The 20,218-nt window shown below is 41.9% G+C and overlaps 1 protein-coding gene across 1 annotated transcript in view; it reads left to right on the top strand.

The window, feature by feature from the left end:
• Window positions 1–20,218, top strand: part of TRPM1 (transient receptor potential cation channel subfamily M member 1) — a 120,903-nt gene that overhangs the window by 89,649 nt on the left and 11,036 nt on the right. Inside the window, exons 19-27 of the mRNA XM_040257108.1 lie at window positions 3,296–3,418; window positions 3,837–3,968; window positions 6,735–6,863; window positions 10,279–10,530; window positions 12,012–12,186; window positions 13,759–13,779; window positions 14,559–14,703; window positions 16,424–16,626; window positions 17,602–17,734. Of these exons, the coding sequence (XP_040113042.1) occupies window positions 3,296–3,418; window positions 3,837–3,968; window positions 6,735–6,863; window positions 10,279–10,530; window positions 12,012–12,186; window positions 13,759–13,779; window positions 14,559–14,703; window positions 16,424–16,626; window positions 17,602–17,734 (1,313 nt within the window). The remainder of the gene's footprint in view (window positions 1–3,295; window positions 3,419–3,836; window positions 3,969–6,734; window positions 6,864–10,278; window positions 10,531–12,011; window positions 12,187–13,758; window positions 13,780–14,558; window positions 14,704–16,423; window positions 16,627–17,601; window positions 17,735–20,218) is intronic.

Below are 20,218 nucleotides of genomic sequence, written 5' to 3' on the forward strand. Positions count from 1 at the left end.
CAAAAAGATTTTTAATAGCTATAAAAAGTTTTTCAAGTGCATTGTAAAAAGTAAAAAAGAAATAGTTGAAGTTAACTTTTAAAACTTATTTGTTTATTTGGCAGCACTGGGTCTTAGTTCAGCATGCAAGATCTTCAGTCTTCATTGAGGCATGTGGGAACTTTTAGTTGCAGCATGTGGAATCTAGTTCCCTGACCAGGGAGACAACCTGAGCCTCCTGCATTGGGAGCTCGGAGTCTTAGCCACTGGACCACCTGGGAAGTCCTGAAGTTAATTTTAATAATATATTGATTTAAACCAGTAGGTACAAGATATTTTCAAAAGGAAAAATATCATTAATGAGATAGTCTATATTCTTTTTTGTACTAAGTTTTTGAGATTTGGTGGGTGTTTTGCAATCTCTTCCTTTTCTTTTTTTAACTTAATGCTTTTTTTTTGATATAATGTCTATTCGTAGGTATAAATATTTGTAAGCATCAAATTTCCTTCAAAGCATTTTTAATTTGCAACATAAATATGTAATTATTGTAAAGCCAGGATTGTTTTTTTTAATTCTTTGACTTGTTCATATCATATGCACATATTAAAAAATTAAAACTGTTTATGGGACTTCCCTGGCAGTCCAGTGGTTAAGACTTTACCTTTCAAGTGTGCGTTCAATCCCTGGTTCCATCCCTGGTTAAGGAGCTAAGATTCCACATGCCTCTGGGCCCCAAAAACAAAACATAATACAGAAGCAACATTGTAACACATTCAATAAAGACTTTGAAAATGGTGCACATCAAAAAAATAAAAATAAAATTGTTTAAAAGTGTGACAAGTCTCTCTGCTAACTCCTGTCCCCCATGTGACCTATTCCACCCAGTGGCAACCACTGATATTTGTTTCTTGTGTATATTTCCATATGTAAAGCGAATATGAATACTCTCTTTTCTTTTCGTGGTGAATTAAATATACTTACTGTTTTTCTTTTTCACAAAGGTTGCCATAGTCATTGTTATGTACCTTTTTTCCACTTCTCTGGGAACTCTTTCTGTATTATGACATAGAACATTCCTTCATGCTTACCTGCTTCCCCTGTTTTCCTTTCCAGCGGACTGTCACAGCTCAGGCCAGTCCGCAGTGCAAGTCACTCAGCCCTGGGGTGCTACACTCCTGGCCACCATGGCTGCTCTCGGACACACATTGTGCCTCACATGTCTGCTAGGTGAACATCCAGAAGGGGAGCTGTTGGCCCCCTGGGGATATGGACTTTTGATCTTGATAGCCTTTCCTTCTGTGGAAGTGTACCCCCTGCCATTGTGCAGAGAGTTTTCCCACAATCCCACCAATATGGTGTGTGAGCACACACTGGAATTTTTACAATCTAATGGTAAAAAATGAGATCTTTGCATAGTTTCTTTGAATGTCTCCCCCCCACCCCTTTTTTAAAGATGCTATCAGTTTCTTTATTGTTATTTTATTTTTGGCCACGCTGCACGTGGGATCTTAGTTCCCTGACCAGGGATCAAACCACTGGACAACCCGAAGAGTCCCTGAATATCTCTTATGAGTGAAAATGAACCGATTTGCTGTAAATACAAATGTCCCTAAGTTCACTGCTTTTCCCATTTTTTTTGCTGGGTTGTTAGAAGTTTCCTTCTTGAAGTCTAGAAGATCTTTTCTAATTAGAAAGATTTGTCCTTTGCCTGTGTCAAGAGCTGCAAGTATATTTTTCCATGAGTTGTTTTTTTTTTTTTTTTTTTTACCTGTGGTTGTGATATGTGTTTTTGCTGGGCAGAAGTTTGTGATTTAAGTATGAAATCTATTGATCTTTGCTTTGATTGTGTCTTGATTTGGGAACATCATTAGAAAGGCTTTCTCCTCCATTTATGAAAGAATTCTCATGTGATGATTCTAAGTTGTTTAATTGTCTCTCTATGCATTCCCCTCCCCTATTTTCTTTCATGAAATTATTGAGCTAGACAGTTATTCTAGTGATTGTGTGAGATATGGATTCAACTTAATTATTTTATAGATGATCACACAGATTCTCAATACTGTTCATTAAATAGTCATCTTTACTCCTCCCATTGGATGTGGTGTTTGTCTCACAAGTAATGACTTTTGTGTATTTGAATCTTTTTCTGGATCCTTCCTTTCTGCTCCATTGTTTGGTCTCTTCATATACCTGTACTACACTGTTTTAATTATTAGGGTTTTATAATATAATTTTTTAGTATATGATAGAAATAGCCCCTTTGTGTTGTTCTTAATAATGGATGGCTGAGGGGAAAGTTTTTTAAAAAATTAGGACTTAACATTGGAAACAGCTCAGTATTGGAGGTACACAGCACAACACTGATAAAAATGGCAAGAGTGGCACTTCCTTGGTAGTCCAGTGGTCAAAACTCCACGGTTCCAATACAGAAGCTGGGGGTTCGATCCCTGGCCAGAGAACTAAAAACCCACATGCTGCCCAGCATGGCTAAAAAAATTAAAAAATAAAAACAGAAATGTGTTTTTTTTTTTTTAAATGACAGAGGTCTCCATCTATAGGTTAGGCCATCATTTTGCTGTCTAGGCTGAGCCCATGTTAAGTTCTTCTTTCTTGTTTTCCTAGAAGAACAGAACCAATTTATTTATTTTATAGAATCAACACACATGATTGAGTATGAGGACTGGTAAATCAGAATCTGTAATACAGAAATCAGGATTTCTGTATTACATTCTTGAGGCAGAATTCCTACTTCTTCAGAAAACCTTTGAGTTTTTTTCTTCTTTTTTTGTTTTTTAATGTTTTTTATTATTGTGATAAAAGTCACATAATATAAAACATACTATTTAATATCTAACTATACAGCTCAATGGCACTAAGTACATCCACAAATCCTTCTTTGAGGTGTCACATTCGTCTTCCAACTCTTGGCCCATATATTCACATTTACATCTAAGTTATTTCTATTTAAAATATTTTGGTCTAATTAATTTATTTTTACTTACTATATTTTACTTTAAAAAATTACCTGCTTTGAAACTCAATGTAAGATCTTCACTTTTTAAGTTAGGATTCCACACCATCCTGCTTGCTGTTCATCTTGAACAATGTGGTGGTTGTTCACATTTCTCAGTGTCTGCAATTCTATCCATGTACCAAACCAAATAAGCCATAGACCATCAGAGCAGAGACAGACCCACTCCAGGGCTGCTAGCTTACTGAGGAATGCTGAAGCTCATCATTTAAAATTTTACCTATACTGGGAAAATTTTCAGGAGTTCTCATAGCTTAAAAATCCACTTTTCTCATCATACCTAGGTTATCATGGGGATTCTTCTCCCCCCAACCATCTTGTTTTTGGACTTTCGTACCTATGATGACTTCTCCTATCAGACATCCAAGGAAAATGAGGACGGCAAAGAAAAAGAAGAGGAGAATATGGTCAGTGATGCCCCCGACCATCAACCCTCATCTTCAAAATGGTTGCTATTTCTCTTGCCGTGAATTTAGACACTGCAGGAACACAGAACATTTGAGGTTGAACATCATTAATGTATTTATTTGTTTTCCTTATACCTTCATTGGTGAAATGTCTATTCAAATCTTTTACTCCTTTTCTTTTTTTTAATTTATTTTTTATTGAAGGATAATTGCTTTACAGAATTTTGTTGTCTTCTGTCATTAGCTGTTGGAAAAATTCAATTGTTAATAAATCACAATAATATGTAAAAGAAAAAGAATACAGAACACTTTTATAATCTTTGATTTGGGAAGGTGCCTGTCTGTTGACTGTGGGGCTAGGGTCTCAGGAGTTTCCCATCTGGCACCCTGCTTGCCATGTGCTCTGCTCTGTTTTCAGGATGCAAATGCAGATGTCAGCTCCAGAAAGGGGGACGAGGAGAACGAACACAAAAAGCAACGAAGTGTCCCCATTGGGACCAAGATCTGTGAATTCTACAACGCCCCCATCGTCAAGTTCTGGTTTTACACAGTAAGGCTTCCCTTAGCATGTTTTAGATGTGTGAGAATCAAGAGGAATGATTCTTCTTCTTCAAAAAAGTGCTTTTAAAAAAAAAATCAATGGATTAAGATGAATTATGCAAATAGAAGTGAGACTAACTCAGATCCTCAATTAAATAATATAACATCCCTTATATGCAGAATCTAAAAAGAAATGACACAAATGAGCTTACTGACAAAACAGAAAGATATCCACAGACTTAAAAAACTGACTTATGGTTACCAGAGGGGAAGGATGGGGGTAAGGGATAGTTTGGGATGGACATATACACACTGCTATATTTAAAATGAATAACCAACAAAGACCTACTGTATAGCACAGGGAAAATTCTGCTCAATTTTACGTGGCAGCCTGGATGGGAGGGGAGTTTGGCGGAGAATGGATACATGTATATATATGGCCAAGTCCCTTTGATGTCTACCTGAAACTATCACAACATTATTAATCAGCTACACTCCAATGTAAAATAAAAAGTTAAAAAAATCAGTGGATTAAAATGAATTATGCACATGAAGTGGGACTAACTCATATCTTCAACTAAAATTGGACCTAGATAGATAATATTTATATACAGGAATGTGATCATTCTAGACTAAATATACCATTTCATAAAGCCAAATAATCATATTCTATTTCTTTAAGAAGAAGGATTTTCAAATGTCTTATAGTAATACACACTTAGGAAAATACAGTTCTAGTCCAACAATGAACAAAGATGACTCATATTGAGACAGCAAGTTCACACATGCTATTTTTCAGAAGACTGATGGGATCACTCAAAGTAGAGTTGAATCCAAAGCATGAAGTCCTGTATTTGAGGAATGAATCAAGGCCTCCAAACTGTGGCCACATACTCTCATACAGCCCTATCTGTGGCCACTGTCTGGATTGCTCTGGGACAGCACTGCACCTGAAGCAAGAATGGTCCAGTCTTACACATGCAGATGGGCAGGAGAAGTGGGGCAAAGAGACTGGAGCAATTTCGAAGGTTCTGAAGGAAACTGGGCTGGTTGTGGGTGGTCCCAGCAGGGGTGGTGGGCACACTGTGCCTCCTGAAATCACTGCAGTCTTCAGGAGGGTTGTGAAGCCCCAGGTACCAGGGCATAGCCCATCTCAGGCAGATCCTGGCCATTAGTAGTTCCATTAGTGACTGGGCATTAGCAGGTGATGGACAGGGTGATGGATGTGGGTAGGCAGAAGGTGGAGGCGGAGCTCCGGGGCACAGCACCCTCAGGGCTACATGGGGACCCAGGCCAGTGAGAGCCTGGACACCCGACCTCTTGGCAGCCACACCTGAAGCCACAGCTGTCCATCTGTTCTGGTCAGAACCAGCTGAGGCCCAGAACCTGAGCTCAAGTGGATAAAGAGGGTGGAGCCAAGAGGCTGACAAGCCTTGGGTGTCTCCCCAGGGCCTCTAAATGCAGCCTGCAGATGTAGGGGAGGGGGGTCACATGCTTTTACAGCTCAGGAGACGCAGGTTCAATTCCTGGGCTGGGAAGAGCCCCTGGAAAAGGAAATGGCAACCCACTCTAGTATTCTTTTCCTGGAGAATCTCATGGGCGGAAGAGCCTGCAAGGCTAGAGTCCATGGGGTTGCAAAGAGTTGAACACAACTGACATGACTGAGTACAAGGGGTTCCCAATACAACCGAACTTTGAGAACTCTCGCTCTAACCTCCTGCAAAGACTAGACATGGGATGCTGCCTGTATCCTGATTAAAAAAAAAACAATCAGGAAGGGGCCATTAAAAAAAAAAAAAAAAGACTGGGAATCACAAATGATCAGTTGCTAGTATACACCTTACCCACACCACCAAAACTTTAGAAGGGGCCTGGACCAGAGGGGTAGGGGCTAGAGCTGAAGATTCTTCATCTTTGGAGTGAATCAACCTCACTCATCTTCAGATCACCTTCCTCAACCCCGTACCTCACTCCTGTATCACTCAGCTCTACATGCCTCAAAGATAGGGACCCTGTTGTGGGTGCAGCACACCAGACACATGGCTGCTCATTAAGGGGCCTCAGGACTGCTGGGCGTGCTGGGCAGATTCCCCATCGTCACCCTCCCCACTTTCGAAACTCCCCTGTCCATCAGCAGTGGGAAGATTCAGGAAGGAAATTAGCAATGCAGGGAGGAGTCAGTAACATCTTCCAATTTCCAGGAATGTAGCAGGCATACCAGTATACTACTCAGAGTTTCTCTATTTATCATAATTTTGTGCAACTTCATAATTTCCCCATGAAGCTGATGTGCACGCATGCATCCGTGTCTGACTCTTCGTGACCCTTTGGACTGTAGCCCACCAGGCTCCTCTGTCCATGGGATTTCCTAGAGAATACTGGAGTGGGTTGCCATTTCCTCTTCCAGCGGATCTTCCCGACCCAGGGATCAGACATGAGTCTCCTGCATCTCTTGCATTGGCAAGCAGATTTTTTACTGCTGAGCCATAAGGGAAGTCCCATGAAGCTGACACTAGCAACAGATATACTTTCATTTAGAGAATGGACTTTCAGCATGCATATTATGCTAAAGTACAAAATGCCTCCCAACCTGCCTCAAGGTTCTCTTACTGCACCTGTGATGTGAGTGGAAGGTTTCCTCTAATAGACTCAGTGCACCTAAAAATGAAAATTTGTTTTAGAAGATTTGTCCCCCTGTAAACAGGGTTTCAGAGCTTTTCCAGGCTCTGATTCCCACCCCCTACCCCAGACACCACTGTCCATCTTTGTCTTTCAGATATCCTACCTGGGGTACCTACTGCTGTTCAACTACGTCATCCTGGTGCGTATGGAGCGCTGGCCCTGCCTCCAGGAATGGATCGTCATCTCCTACATCCTGAGCCTGGCCTTGGAGAAAATTCGGGAGGTGATGCTCTGAAGACCTGTCCCAGCCCCACCCACCAATGACTTCAATTCAGATGTAGATTCTTTCTTTATTTATTTAAATTCTTTCTGGCCACAAGGCATGCAGGATCTTAGTTACCCCGGCAGGGATTGAACCTGTGCCCCCTACAATGAAAATACAGTGTCCTAACTGCTGGATCACCAGAGAAGTCCTCATAAGTTGCTTCTTATTGCAAAAATGAGTCATGTAAATCCCAAGTGCCCTGGATGTTTTCTTTCCAGGTGTCACAATCCCAAATTGATTCTGTTCCCTCGCAGATTTATATGCCTTCTGTTTCAAACTGAAACTGAACTTGGAAATCAGAACACAAAGCAGAGTAGATGGTGTTTAGTGCTAAAAAACAAGTCTGAGGGCCTGTAAAAGCAGCAGGAATTCTGCCAGGTACCTGAGATAAACCCATGACTCCAACTGGGTACAAATTGGGGCTCCATTTTCTGGGAGTTGAACGTAGACAGGGAGATGTAGGAGATGACATTTTTCTTGTAACTTAGGACTTTGAACCACCCTGTACTAGCTGGGTCTTCCTGCATCTGAGGTGGGGATTTTTGTGCAAGTGGTTTATTAAAGGAGAGCTTCCAGGAGAGCGGGGAGAAGGAGAAGGGTGGTCAGGCTGAAGAGGGGACAGGGCTGAGGGAGGTGTGGCTTCAGTGGAATCTGTCCCTGGCCTCATTGGCAGGGGACTCTGAGTGTATTCAGTACTGTAGAGTCTGTTCCATCTTGACCAAAGGGACCTGAGTTTTGTACCCACATGAGTCAGCCAGCGGGGCCTCTGGGTAAGGGCTCCCATTGCCCAAGGGGGCAGGTGGGAGGGAACAGTGGCCCTTGCAGCAGGTGGGGGCTGGGCACCCCCACCCAGAGGAAGCCTCCAGCACCTCTGGGTAGGCTTCCAGCACATCTGCTGCAAACACAGGAAACAAGATTTTCAACTAAGTGTTGAAAAAGGACACCAGTTCATGCACAACTCACATCACGGGGACTTGAAACTCACATATCTGAGAGGGCAGTCTTTGCAGGTGGCAGAAAAAGTGTGGGCCAGGTCCTTTTCTTTCTAATATCACCTACAGGTTTCAGCTCATTATATCAGCTTATAAAGGGAAAGCTTACATCCAAGGAAATGGCAATCCACTCCAGTATTCTTGCCTGGGAAATTCCATGGACAGAGGAGCCTGGCAGGCTACAGTCCATGGGGTCGCAAAGAGTTGGGCACAGCTGCAAGATTAAATAGCAACAACAAAGGTCCGCCTAGTCAAGGCTATGGTTTTTCCAGTGGTCATGTATGGATTTGAGAGTTGGACTGTGAAGAAGGCTGAGCACCGAAGAATTGATGCTTTTGAACTGTGGCGTTGGAGAAGACTCTTGAGAGTCCCTTGGACTGCAAGGAGATCCAACCAGTCCATTCTAAAGAAGATCAGGCCTGGGTATTCTCGGGAAGGAATGATGCTAAAGCTGAAACTCCAGTACTTTGGCCACCTCATGCAAAGAGTTGACTCATGGGAAAAGACTTTGATGCTGGGAGGGATTGGGGGCAAGAGGAGAAGGGGACAACAGAGGATGAGATGGCTGGATGGCATCACTGACTCGATGGACATGAGTCTGAGTGAACTCCGGGAGCTGGTGATGGACAGAGAGGCCTGGCGTGCTGCGATTCATGGGGTCTCAAAGAGTCGGACACAACTGAGCGACTGAACTGAACTGAACCCAAGAAGAAATGAACTTGAGATAACACACAGCAGAATTTTGTATTCTTTCTCCCACTGAGAGAGAAGCAGTATTATTTATTTTGCAACATATTTTTTGTATTGACCCTTTCACTGATCTGAAAAATTATTACTGGCAACTTCTTCCCAGGAGAGCTAATTACATGCTGTCAGCTGATGACAGCCCCAAATGAAAAGTGCCAGGTCTAGAATGTTACAACCCATCTCCTACACTTCTTTCTTTTCTACCTGGGCTTCATTCAAACTCTGTGCATGCTACAACAGGGACTTCCCAAGTGGCCTGCGTGCCATCTCTAGTGCTACTGTGAGCTCACTGAGCACCAGCCCTATGCTAAGACACTGTTCTTTACTGCAAAGAGCCCATTGTCCTTGCCCCCTACCCTCAGTTATAGGAAAGAGGGCAGCAGGCATAAGTCAGAGTGCATGAGTTTTCAAACTAGTGAATGCCTTCTGAGTTGGCTTATGAATAGCTACCACCCCATTCCACCCCTGGGGTCCCCAGGACCTATCAAGAAACTCCATAGCTAAAGGGGCACCACCTTTAAAGACCTCACCCTGCTGCACACCATAGCTGCATCTATGTTTGCTTTGTGTGTGCCCCTGCATGCTGCTTGTTAAATATTTTCAGTTCTACTCTGAGGAGAGACATCACTTTGCCGACAAAGATGTGTGTGTGTATTAGTCACTCAGTCATGTCCAACTCTTTATGACCCCATGGACTGTAGCCTACCAGGCTCCCTTGTCCATGGAATTCTCTAGGCAAGCGTCCTAGAGTGGGTTGCCATTCCTTTCTCCAAGAGATCTTCCCAACCCAGAGATAGAACCTGGGTCTCCTGCATTGCAGGCATAGTCTTTACCCTTTGGGTCACTAGGATAGCCTCTGAGAAAGTGTTCTTTTAAGCTGTGGTAACTTTGAAAGGGTAAGATCTCAAGCAGGAGAAAATGAAGCTCAGCTTTCCCCTGACTTCTCATCTCCGAGTTACAAAGGAATCTGGGCTGATTTACCTGTCCTATCCCAGTCCCTCCATCTCCTGTGGGGGGATGCCCCTCTGTGGGACCAAATAGGTTTATCTCTGCTCTGGGGTTTCTTCCTGGACTAATTCTGGAACATGGGCTCACCGGCATGTGTCCAGAAAATTGGAAAAGGGGTCAAAAGGCAGCTGCTTTCATTATGGCCAGAGGGACATAACTCAGAAGGCATTTCCTGAGAGTTTGTGAAACTAGGAATCCAAAGGCATCTTGTGGAATTTCCCTTTCTAGATATTTTATCTGCTTAAGAAGATGAGTACTTAGAAATCTCGAGCAGGAAGGGGGACCAGATGCCCTGGAATGCTGCTGTGCTGTGCTTAGGTGCTCAGTCATGTCTGACTCTTTGTGACCCCATGGACTGTAGCCCACCAGGCTCTTCTGTCTGTGGGATTCTCCAGGCAAGAATACTGGAGCAGATTGCCATGCCCTCCTCCAGGGGATCTTCCCAACCCAGGGATCGAACCCAGTTCGCCCACATTGCAGGCAGATTCTTTACTGTCTGAGCCACTACGGTTCAGGGGAAGCCCCTGGAATGCTGCTCCAGCCCTCCATACCCAGGATTCTAAGGTTAAGCTTCCAAAACCACTCTCCCTGTTTTTTTTTTGTTGTTGTTTGGCATTTCTTTTCAGATCCTCATGTCAGAACCGGGTAAACTAAGCCAGAAAATAAAAGTTTGGCTGCAGGAGTATTGGAATATCACAGACCTTGTGGCCATTTCCACGTTCATGATTGGAGCCATCCTTCGCCTCCAGAAGCAGCCTTACATGGGCTACGGCCGCGTGATCTACTGCGTGGACATCATCTTCTGGTACATCCGTGTCCTGGACATCTTTGGTGTCAACAAGTACCTGGGACCCTACGTGATGATGATCGGAAAGATGGTTAGTGCTGATGGCCCATGAGGAACTGCAAGCACAAGGCTGTTGGTTAGGACCTGGGGTCAGGCCTCAGGAGTGACTCTGTGATGTTTCATTTGATCTTTCCCCAGCAATTGGTTTCTTATAGGAAATGTTCTTTGCTTTAAGCTCTTCTACATACTGATCACTTAATTAAATCCAGTTGACAAACAAGAGTTAAGGGCCTACTTTATGTATATGTATTTCTGTCAATAACCCAATGGTTAATCTCCTAACATGTTGTAGAAGCCAGAGACAAACAGGTGGGTGCAGGTCACTCCCCCACCGCAACTCCAGACAGTTTTCAGATCACACACTCTAGACTGGAGTAACATATAACTTGCTCAGTGCTCAGTCCTGGTTGACTGCAATCCCACAGACTGTAGCCCGCCAGGCTCCTCTGTCTGTGGAATTTTCCAGGCAAGAATACTGGAGTGGGTGGCCATTTCCTTCTCCAGGGTATCTTCTTAAGCCAGGGATTGAATCTGCGTCTCCTGCATTCCACATCTCCTGCACTGTAGGCAGATTCTTCACTGAGTGGACACAGGCAATGCAGGGGATGAGGTCAAGACAAATCCATGGCAACATTTATCCAGAAGAGGCTATAGAATATGAAACTAAGAATGAACCATCCTTACATCACTTAAAATAGTCTCAGTGTTAGGACTGGTCCTAAAAGACAGGACATCTTTCAAGCTTAGGAATAACTCTTTGTATGGCAAGTGGTTTTGAGGGAAGGAACATATAGTCTAGGTGATCCCAGTCAGGGCTCTTGTCTTCAGGGATGTTCAAAATTAAGAATTACACAAGGCCAGTATCCATAGCAACCAGAGTATTACTCACTGTGACGACTCACCATTTGTATAATGAACGAACATTAGTATACACTCTCAACTCACCATCTTATACCCCCTTAGACATCTCCTCTTCTTACCCCTGAGTTTCCCTTACAAATTCCTGTTTTCCCATAATGGTTCTCTTTCTCTACTTGCAGTTGTAGTTACTAGAGGAATTTGTTTATGGGTAACAAGAGAGGAGGGGCTTCACTGGTGGCTCAGATGGTAGAGAAGCCGCCTGCAATGCTAGAGACCTGAGTTCGATCCCTGTGTGTTGGGAAGATCCCCTGGAGAAGGGAATGCCTACCCATTCAAGTATTCTTGCCTGGAGGATTCCAAGGACAGAGAAGCCTGGTGGGGTACAATCTATGGGGTTGCAAAGAGTCAGACATGACTGAGCAACTAACACACACACAAGAGAGGAGAAGAAAGATTGAGAGCAGGAGATGGGAGTGGCAATGTTCTAGAATAAGGTGTATGTGTTGCATGGAATACAAGAACTAGTAGCCCATGGATGGCAGGGAGAGGGGGAAAGAAGCTTCCTCCATCCTAATTAAGCACTCATGAAGTCTCTGAGGGGGGCACACAGTAGTGAACCAGGTGGACTTGGCCCATTTCCTCTCTCCTCAGATGATTGACATGCTGTATTTCGTGGTCATCATGCTAGTGGTGCTGATGAGTTTTGGAGTAGCCCGTCAAGCCATCTTGCATCCAGACGAGGAACCTTCTTGGAAACTGGCCCGGAACATCTTCTACATGCCCTACTGGATGATCTACGGGGAGGTGTTTGCAGACCAGATAGACCGTAAGAATAGAATTCATAGTAAGATTCTCTTCCCTGCTTCCTGAGGCAGATGATCAGTTCCAAATTAATGGAAGAGCCTGTGTTAATTTGGGAGTAAAGTATTTTTTATTCTGTCATAGGCATCCAATTATTTTATGAAGAAATCAGTGCAGATTATGAAATACAGATGTTTTGAGACGCCAATCTTCTACCCTAAGAACCATTCCCTGGAATTCTGAGTCTCACATCCCTTGAACATTCTACACATGAATGTGGTCCCAATGCCAACATCCTAATTTTTCTTCAACCTAAATTTCTTTCTGCCCCAAGATAGAACTCGTGGTGTTATTTCAGCCAAATGAGACAGTGAGCATGAAGGTGACTAGTGCCTTGTGTCATCCTGTTCTTCAGGCTTCACAACTCCTTTTCCATGTAGCTGTGCATCTCCTCCTCACTCCTGAGGTGCTATTTTTGTATTATCAACAGTAATATGGATGTTAGCAGAGGAGATGAACTGCAGTCTACATGGATTTCTGGGGAATGCAGGCCCCAACCCTGCCCAAGCTGAATTGGTAGGTCACAGTGTCTCTTGTGTTATAGGGAAGTGAAGTTCAAATGAGCTTACATGATTTCACCTGGACAGTTACTGCATCATCAGTGAACAAGTATCTTCAGACCCATATTCGTATTCGCACTGCATGTTTCGATTTGCATGTTGTGTTCTGTCAAAAAGCGCCAGGTACACTACCATGGCTACTACTTCCAGTAGAAGCAGAAGCTTCTTTAGAATAGAAGGTTTTGAACATCCTTGCGTTGTAGGAGATGCAGGGTTGTTCAGTGTATCTTCACTAGGTGAGACTGATAACCAGTTCACACAACTGCCTTCCACCTACTGCATCTCGTCATGTGATTCAGACCACATTTTTATCATGATTATCTCAGAGTCAATTAGTGGATGTGTTTGTAGCTTGGTAAACCAGAACATAAAAATCTAATTTGTTTTCAAAAGAATATTAGCTTCAGTAAACATACATAAATGTGGAAAAAGTCCCTGGATCTAGACATAAGTTGTAATATTTTTTAATTAAATTGGGTAAAAACAGAAAATGAAGAGGCAAACTTGAGGCTATTTTCAGTAACAGTGGGAAATGTAGATTTTCAATTCTTGATCTGATTACTTCATAGTAATTTTGTATGTATTTGTGCTGATGAGGTATTTGGGTTGGCATACAGGGGATGTTTGATTGGTCAACCTACACATTAAAATGATCATCTGTCAGTAGCCTCACGTCTTTTTCACAGTCTTTTTAACTAGTGAGCTTTAGCTATTGCTTATGACATCATAAAATAAATATTCATGAAATATATATACATATATTTCCTAGAACTAATAATGTGCACAATTCTCCTAAGTAGATCACTGTTTCCAAGTGTGAATGTGTAATTCCCTTGAATACTTTGCATTTCTTCACAGCAAAACAGTTCTTATATTACTCATCATTTGTTTGACGTTTCTCTCAACTGTCTTATTTTCTTTTCTTCCTTCCTGTCAAAACTAAAACAATAAAATGCTGCTATCCAATCACTCTATAGTCTACGCCATGGAAATTAATCGTAAGTTTACACATAATTGATGACTCTAGTCTATGGAATGTGTGTATTAATTAAAGTCTCTTCCTCAGCTAATTACCCAGAGTTGTATGCTGGTTTCAAATACTTGTTTTCTGGTATCAATGCTTTTTTAAAATAGGAAGTGAAAAATAAGTAGACTGTGAATTCATGGATATTACTTCATTAATGACTCTTAGGATCATCCTATCTTTTTCTTCAGAAAATAAGTCCCATAGGATCAAAGTAGCATTTCATATAAGCAGAGAAAAAAGATTCTTTTTCAGAGCACAGAATAGTCAATTAATGAATTTGAGCCTAGAGAGGATACTTACCTCCTACCTCATAATAAAATCATTTTCAAAGTTAATGATCAAGAAGACAACGTAACTTAATATTACACAATTAGAAGACCCAATCATTTTCTAATGGTTAACAGTAAAAAAAAAAAAAAAAAAAAACCATAAAGACAGATGTGTCTGCTTAAAGATGAAGAACACATTTTTTCATTATATATTTTCACTGTAGATTGAAAAACATAATGCAGAAATGAGAAAATATTTATAAATATGACAAATTAAGAATGACTAACTCTGAGTGCAGAAATGAGTTTCTTATCTCCTTTGTATGAGTCGATATCTTTCACATGGAAAATTACTGATTAGGAAATCAGAAAAAAAAAATCACAGTAAAAAAAGAAATAGGCCCTTTAATAGCATAGGTCAGTTATTAATCTTTCCATTCTATGTGAAAATCAAGCGCAAAAAGACAAACTCTCATTTCAGCTCCTTGTGGTGACAACCAGTACGATGAGGAAGGCAAGCGGCTCCCCCCTTGCATCCCGGGTGCCTGGCTCACGCCTGCCATCATGGCCTGCTACCTGCTAGTGGCCAACATCCTGCTTGTGAACCTGCTCATCGCCGTTTTCAAGTACGTGTCACAGCTGATGACTGTGTGCTTACTATTTATTACTTTACAGATTTTCAGTCTAATCTCAGAAACCTCTGAGGCTGCCTGGCGTTTACATGGAATCCACTAGGGCTTTCAAATGCATACAGATTTTTTTTTTTGCAGTCTTTTTTGTTCAACCACAATCAGAATTCATACGTTCCTAAATAAAGAGTTGACACCTAAATATATTTACATTCAATCTTAGTTTGTATTTTAACACTTTGGTATGAATTTTAATCTAATGAAAGTATTTCCTCAGATGAAAGTCTCTTGAGATAGAAAGATTTATCAAGTTGAGTCTTGAATTCATGATCAGAGGCACAAAAGCAAAGCTAATTTTATAGGCTGTGGTAAACACTGGATACTAACCTGAGCAAACTCCAGAAGATAGTGGAAGACAGGGAAGCCCGGCATGCTGCAGTCCATGGGGTCACAAAGAGTCAGACATGACTTAGCCAATGAACAACCATGACAATTACTGTACTATTTATTACATGAAATATTTTTCTTATAATTTACTGAATAGAAGATAAAGTGACCTAGGAAAGAAATGGCTTAAAATTCACAGTCCAGTTTCTTGTAAAACTTGCCCCTCTTGGCATGATGCATTGAGGATGCGACCATGTTTAATAAATGTTGAAAAAAACTAATTTAGCTTCTAAGATGAAAAATATGAGAGAAAAATCCCTCACAGAAATAGAGACTCTCAGAGCTGACCAAGGCACTGGAGAGAATATGGTTACACTCCTGACTTAACAGATGAGAAAATGAAGGTTGACAGAAGTTAACTGGCTTTTCTAAGGACCCCGTGTAGACCACACACTTGATCAGGATTCCAACAATTCTAGGCTTACTGCCTTCTGCTGGAAGCTAAAAGAAGACAAAGATTGTACCAACCTAATATCCGAAATAATGCACCTTCAATCAAAATGTTCAATAATTAATGAACTCAGTTCCAAAAAACTGTAGTCAACTAGTTTTATGACTGAATTGAAAGTTTAAATACTTCAAAATGCTTAGTTGAACGGCTCATATCTTTATATGAAATAAAATATCTGGAGCAGTCTGTAGACTATGGTGTGGTTTTTCAAGAAAGTAGGGGATAACAATCTCAATACCCTTCATTCTTAATTATTTATACAAGTAAAATGCCCTTCAATGTAGACAAGCCACACTGATAGGCAAACCAAAAGACAAGTCATTTAGAAGTCAGCCCTAATTCCTAGAATGGAACCAAAAGGCCATTTTATTGCATATTTTCAATTCAGTGTGAGTAACTCTGATTGTTCTGGGAAATCACAATCAAAAGTAATACAAATGCTTTACAACTTTGTGTTATTTTCTGCTGTACAGCAATGTGAATCAGCTACATGTATACATAACATTGTAAAGCAATTATACTCCAATTTTAAAAATTAAAAATTAAAATAATTATTCTAGTGCTAAAAAAGGTAGTACAACTTTGCAAATAGGTTTCTCTGTACCATTTTTCTAGATTCTACATATATGCATAAATACACAGTATTTGTTTTTCTTCCTGACTTATTTCATTCTGTATGACACACTCTAGGTCCAATATGATTATATTATATGACTTTTGTTTACTATATGACCATATGGTTATATTATGTGACTTTTGTCACGATAAAAAAAATTTTTTTAAGTAATATAGCTAACTAAACCTGTAATCTTTTTAAAGCAATACCTTCTTTGAAGTGAAGTCAATATCTAACCAAGTGTGGAAATTCCAGCGTTATCAGCTAATTATGACATTTCATGACCGGCCTGTCCTGCCTCCACCAATGATCATTTTAAGCCACATCTACATTATCATCATGCGTCTCAGCCGTCGCTGCAGGAAGAAACGAGAAGGGGACCAAGACGAACAGGATCGTGGATTGAGTATGTGCAGCACTCTTCTGTTTCTATCCTGGACAAGTTTCTAAACAGTTACAATTGGATACCCGTTAGTTTATTACTAATTAATATCACTGAAAGTCCACTCCTGAGGGGATGAAAAATTGAGAGAGTTCTTGAAAATAACTTTTCTCTATAAACCCATTGTTCCTTTCCAAATGTTTTACTGTGTTACACTTAAGGAGAATGGGAAAATATTCCTGCTACCGTGCCTCTATCCATAAAATATATGGAAAACATTTCCCAGAAAATGCTTGGTTTCACGTTCCAAATAGCAGCAATTTGAGTTGTGTTAAAAAGTGAGCTGTTTAGGTGTCATGCAACCCAGCAGACGCAGCCAGACGCTCTGTGCTTGAAATTTGAACTTTCAGTGAAAGGAACCAGTTGGGAGCTTGGGATTAGCAGATGCAAACTGGTATATATAGGATAGAAAAACAATAAGATCCTACTGTAGAGCACAGGAAACTATATTTAATACCCTGTGATAAACCATAATAGAAAAGAATATGAAAAAAATATGTGTATGACTGAGTCACTCTGCTGTACAGCAGAAATTAACACAGTATTATAAATCAGTTATACCTCAATACCCTGGAGGAGTGGCAACCCACTCCAATATTCTTGCCAGGAGAATTCCCCGGACAGAGGAGCCTGGCAGGTTGCAATCCGGAGGATCACAAAGAGTCAGACACGACTAAAGTGACTTAGCGTGCATACCTCAATAAAAATTTTTATTAAAAGTGAGTTGTTCAAAAAAAAAGAAAAGTGAGTTGTTCATCTCCAATGGAAAGATGATCACTGATATTACAAAGAGTCTTTGTGTGATAACCAGTCCAGGAGGCAGGGTGCTGCCTGCAAGGGATAGGGAAATGAGCTTGATTAAAGGCGGCCTGTGAAAATCACTAGGACGCACCTACCCGGCTGATGTCTCACGTGGCAACCTCTTCTGCTTATGCGTAGAGCTGTTTCTCAGCGACGAGGAGCTGAAGAGGCTGCACGAGTTTGAAGAGCAGTGCGTCCGGGAGCACTTCCAGGAGAAGGAGGACGAGCAGCAGTCTTCCAGCGAGGAACGCATCCGTGTAACCTGCGAGAGGTGCACCTGGGCGTGGCCACCGGGGGAACGGGGCATCAGGGCCGAGGGGGACATCGAGTTCGATTTAATATTCACTTGCAGTTCTCCTGTCGACCCAACTTTGGCTTTTTAATGCGTTTCCCTCCCTGAAATAGTGTGAATGTTCCAAATGATGCTTATACATTGTATAAAGAAGTGAACGATGACATTTATCACAAATATCCCAGGCCAAAACCAAACCAAAACAAACAAGACTGTGACAGTTCTTCCCAGCCCCAAAGTGGGTGCCTTTACAATGCAATACATGGGGAGAACCATCAGCTGCAGGGCCGTATAACTGCTGGGGACGTTTCTCCCCACTCTTGACATATGCTGTTGCCTTAGCCAAGGGTGGTCTGTCCCCAGCTTGACCTCCTCATCCTGGCTGTGCCCTCCTTGCTCCTTCCCATCACCTTTCCACCCTCAGGGAACAGAGGTACAGGAAGGGCAGTCATCTGTCCTGGCTACCCATTGAGATCAGCATCATCACTTACAAGCTACACGAACTGATTGCCTGTGCTTGGGAGTCAGTCAATTAGCAGAGGAAGGCAGGTCTGGGAGGGACAGAGAGGGACTTGTTCTATGCTTTGTAGTATTGCGTTTCCTGCAGCTGCACACCACAGAGCAACTAGCAAAGGTGGACAAGAACAATCAACCCACACTACGGACATTTTTTTTTCCTGCATTTTATAGTCTTTAAGAACCTTGATCACTTCATAAAAGCAACTGAAGCTTGTTAAAGTGCATGAGAATTGATAAGACATTGTTCCAAAGACTTGAAGGATGAGCATAGCGAGGGACCATGCCTAAGGGGATTCTGGAGCACCATTCTTTTTAAATTTTATTTATTTTATTTTGGCTGTAACAGGTCATAGTTGTGGCACTGGGGAGCTTCGATCTTCATTGCAGCATGCAGGATCTTTAGTTGCAGCATGAGAACTCTTAGTCAAGGCACATGGGATCTAGTTCCCTGACGATGGATCAAACTTGGGCCCCTTCCATTGGGAGCGAAGAGTTTTAGCCACTGGACCACTGGGAAAGTCCCCTTCTACCCTGGAGTCTTGAGCATTAAAGTGTTATGAAACCATGTATTTCATGTCTGATATACATGTGTATACGGAGAAACTTAAAAAGATGATACAATGTCAAAAGAATATGTCAGCACATAGTTCCCAATCAGGGGCCCCAGCAATTACAAGAGAATACATGATACACAATGAAGTCTTCCTGGTGTGTGTTTAGGCCACCGACTCTGCCCCAGGCCACAGGAGGGACGGTGCCCCAGGCAGCTGCAGGGCTCTGTCTCCTCTCCACTCATACACCTAGTCACCTTGTATTAATAATTCTACCAGCCAAACTGAAGGGTTATCTACACCAACTTTTGGCCTTAATACTTTCAATAAAACTTTGAGACACTTCTTTGCTATTTTACTAGTAATTACTAACCTTTCAAGAGGATTAAAAATGGTTTCTGTATGAGAAGGATAAGGTGCCTCCTCTTATAACCTAATTTCCACGTTTTAGTTATACGTTAACTTGACTGTAATCACAGGCAGTGACTTACCATGGAAACAGTGCTCTTTCACCCTGCCTGGCCCCCTCTCCCTTTCCCAGCATTGTTTGGATTTTTACCATTCTTGGATCAAGGCTCCAGGAATGTGATTATCAGGTTGCTGCCAAATTGCATTTTCCTCTTGGGGCTCCTTGCACACGTAAGAGGAATGAAAGTGTGCTGGGGCTGGTGGCAGCGGGTGGGGAGGTAGTAAAAACACAATGCTTTCCATTTCCCTTGGCTGTGTTGTCAGGGTGACGGGAGCACATTCTTGCCCCTCCACTTCCCTTTGTTGACGCTTTCTTGGCTGAATCACAGGTAGATTCCAGAGAGAGAAAGAAGAGGGGGTTCAGGAGAAAGTGGCTTTCCTTCACCCTTAACCAGGACTGGGGAGCAATGTGGGAGGAGGATCTTGTGAAGGTCTTGGGTTTCCTGTTGGCTTAATGAGAAATCAGCAATTGCTCTTTTGGTGATCATTGGTATCCTCTTCCCAAGTACCAGGAAGAGAAGATGCTGGTAAGAAAGATGCTTCTAACAAAGACATAACGAAGAGAAACAAGACAGTAACTGCAAAAAGACCTGAAAGAATGATCAGTCTTAGAAAGGAGGTGGTGATTCCTCTGATGGAGAGAATGCCGTCCACATAGGAGTGGGGAAGGTGGGGGAAGAGCTTACCTGAAAGTCTTAATTTTATAAATTCATAAGAGTCAAGGATGCGTAGATGATAGAAGAGGAGTGGGATGAAGTGGTGGAGTTTCAGTGTGTCTGGTAAATGACAATCTCGCTCCTTATGTGACTTTGAAAGCCAAATCGGAGATCATTGCAGACACTGGACTGAGATTAAAAACATCAGCTTTATTAGTAATACATTTTGTGCTAGAGGATGTGGATCAGGTCTTGCCAAATACACACTC

Source organism: Oryx dammah, unplaced genomic scaffold (genome assembly GCF_014754425.2).
Source record: "Oryx dammah isolate SB20612 unplaced genomic scaffold, SCBI_Odam_1.1 HiC_scaffold_16, whole genome shotgun sequence".
Taxonomy (NCBI): Eukaryota; Metazoa; Chordata; class Mammalia; order Artiodactyla; family Bovidae; genus Oryx; species Oryx dammah.